Source organism: Musa acuminata, chromosome BXJ3-5 (genome assembly GCF_036884655.1).
Source record: "Musa acuminata AAA Group cultivar baxijiao chromosome BXJ3-5, Cavendish_Baxijiao_AAA, whole genome shotgun sequence".
NCBI classification, from domain to species: Eukaryota; Viridiplantae; Streptophyta; class Magnoliopsida; order Zingiberales; family Musaceae; genus Musa; species Musa acuminata.
In genome coordinates, this window is record NC_088353.1 from 8,658,060 (window position 1) to 8,661,158 (window position 3,099).

At 44.6% G+C, this 3,099-nt stretch overlaps 1 protein-coding gene across 1 annotated transcript; it reads left to right on the forward strand.

Annotated features, from left to right (window-relative positions):
* The first annotated feature begins 344 nt into the window (after window positions 1-344).
* Window positions 345-2,044, forward strand: LOC103973155 (protein CURVATURE THYLAKOID 1B, chloroplastic). The gene is made up of 6 exons (XM_009387645.3): window positions 345-571; window positions 663-754; window positions 855-941; window positions 1,021-1,083; window positions 1,216-1,253; window positions 1,792-2,044. Exons 1-6 carry the CDS (start codon window positions 406-408, stop codon window positions 1,850-1,852), a joined length of 507 nt encoding a protein of 168 aa, XP_009385920.1. The 5' UTR covers window positions 345-405; the 3' UTR covers window positions 1,853-2,044.
* The last annotated feature ends 1,055 nt before the right edge of the window (window positions 2,045-3,099 follow it).

Sequence of the window (3,099 nt, forward strand, 5' to 3'; positions counted from 1 at the left end):
TATGCTCTCATCTTTTATCACCCAAAAGAGGGGAAGCCAAAGAATAAGGAGAACGAACACAAACGAATGGATAAATGGAAGTTGTTTCAGGCCAACACCCATCAGATTCAACAAAACACTCCCTTGTTTGTCACCAATCCCACCTCCTGAACTCCCTGAGAACGGATAACACAACCACGGAGTTGTACTACGTGGCAGCCCCACCTCGAGGCTCTCCTCCAATACGAAGCCACACAACGCCGGTTCTCCGATTCGCCACCCCCAACGAGTGGCGCCTGTTCACTTCATCTCTATCTACCATATCCAAACCAACGGTCCACTTCTCCTCCCAATTATTTATAGCAAAAGAAGACGAGAATTCCCAGAACAGGAGTAGTTTGATCTATCAGCTGGTTGATCTGATCCATGGCCACCACCACCACCACCAGCGCCACCTGCGGCCTCACCTCTCGAGCTCTCCTCGACCCCAAGGCAGCCTCGAGCCAGCTTCGGCCGCACTTCGTCCGCCTCCCGACGCTGCCGCCTCCACGACCGACCGCTTCATGGAGCCACCGGAAAACTGCTTCTCACAGTAAATCCGCTATCCTTGTTTGAAGATTACTCAACTGTAACCTGCATTGCGTCCACCAAAGTCATCGAATGCTGATATAGCTTCCTTACAGTGTCAAGGAGTGTCATCGCCATGGCCACCGGAGAAACCCCAGCTGAAGTATCAAGTGAGCTTCCTGAGGTTATGAAGACCATAAAAGATGCGGTCTGGATTACATCCCCTTGTGTTGTGTTTGTTTGAGATCGAGGAGATTCGTATGTGATGTAGCCTCTCTAAGATCTCAGCTGACTCTTCTGATGGACAGTGGGACAAGCTTGATGACAAGTACGCAGTGGCTTCCCTTGTGCTTGTGGGATTGGTAGCGCTATGGACGACAACCGGCATGATCTCGGTAATTAATGGCCTACCAACTACAAGCATAGAATTAGGCATCATGTCATCATATTTGATATGACTTTGAATCGATGCAGGCAATTGATAGGCTGCCCATAGTTCCTGGTGTTCTTGAACTTGTAGGAATTGGTTATACAGTGGTAAGTTCTTCTGCATCACCCTGCGAATATTCTTACTGATACCAGTGACTGAGAGAGAATTTGACAGTTTCTTCACTAACATTGTTGATCAAATATGTTAACAATGTCAAGTTGTTTTTGATATCTATACAGTGGTTCGTATACTACAATCTGGTCTTCGAGCCTGACAGGTACTCTCAAACCCTACTTCCTAATTCAGTTCTTCTTTAAGATGACTGGCTTACTTACCTTGTGACTGATCATGTAATGCATGACTGATGGTGAAATTGAGACATCATTACTTTGGAAATAATACTTTCCTGATATCTGCTGACAATCTGATTGGTAACATCATTCAACTTTGATGAATTTGTTCTGTGTTCCTTCCTCTGTTTCTCTGTAAATATAGCCCTAGGAAAATTGTGTAAAGGAGATAGAAAGCTTCCTAGATTCTTCCTTACTGGCTACTTGTACTGCATCATAATGTATTGTGATTCAATCTTTTCACATTCTTGCTTTGATCATTGTAAAAGTCATATGTTGGCCTTTAAATGGACAAATTTTGTTATTGTTGTGATGTCCCAGGAATTCAACCAGGATCTTTATAGATTAACATAATATGCCCTTCAGATCTGATTAATATTTGTGTAATGATCATTGAGATGTTTGTATTTGTTAGGAGTGGAACATTTGATTCGGGAAAGTTAAGATTTGGTAAATGTGTTTCAGGGAAGCTTTGATAGAAAAGATCAAGGGCACCTACAGCGACATCATTGGGAGCCGCAGCTGATTTGAGTGTAATCACTAGAAGATCCCTGATGAGATTAATCCTCACTGCATGAGAACAGCTACTTCCTAGGATCTATTGGAATAAGATTCTCATGTTTGTGATATGTATCTAGGAATTCAAAATTTCTTGGCGAGGTTATGAATCTGTTGACATCTCTGTAGTATGTTATGGTTACTTCAAGCTCTTGCTTCATTTTGCTGCCTTTTCTTTTCTAGTCTGTGACAAGTGGTTGTATGGTCACCATTGATTCATCCTCACCGCTGTGATATGCGTGACGCACATGCTTGTAGCTTCCGAGCACATTGTAAGTGAGGTCGCTTCTTCCATTGTTTACGTTAAGCGACGCAAGAAGAGAAGAATTCCGTTGTCAGAAACAATTTACATGTGATTTGGGAAGATGGTTGCCAACACGTGGACAACATCTCACCTCCTTCCTCAGCTCAATCATCCCACCCCCAATTTAGTTCAAGCTTCCTTAGCAGGTGAAGACATAGGTCGAAAACACGTACAACTAAGCTCAAACTGGGATAGGTTGGGAAGCGCCTCACACCTAGAAATATTAGAAGCCACCCTCTCACTCTTCAGCATGCGACTGATGCTATGTTGTAGAGACAAGCTGGGTTTCATCTGGACATAAATAAGCTAGCATTAAAGTTACCCTGATTCGTACTCTCGCGAAACTAAGCCATGATCACCAACTCCCATAGCGTATAATATGATGCCACCGCTCGTGGCGATGCATATGACAGGCTGCTCATCACTAGAAGTGCAGCGTACTCCAAATAACCTATAAAAGATTCACAGATATCGACATTCTTCAACCCCCTTTCGAAGTACAGCCACCTTGCAGAGGATGCGGCATAGTGATCTCCAGTTTTGTGATTTGTTCTTGGTATCATAAGCTCCACTCGTCCTTCCGAGCGCCAAGTTGCATTTGTTTTGCTTATCTTTTCGTCGAGAGACGAGCTCGGTGGTTCGGGCGCTTGTGGGCATCAATGCTGTCGACTTCCCAAGCAGTCAACCTGCCCCAGTTGCCTCCCGTAAACGACATCACCGGAGATGCTTTCGATAAGTCTTCGGCGTAGTTCTTCCCGGTAGGTGTCTTCGAGATGGCTCAGTGAACAGCGGCGGAATCATCCCCGGCTTGTACTGCCAGTTACTCTCTCATGTCATGGCTCGGTGCCCTGAAGCTGTTCACCAAAATGTCTCTCCGAGAGGATAAAAAGAGTGCTTTGTCATTATTAAGA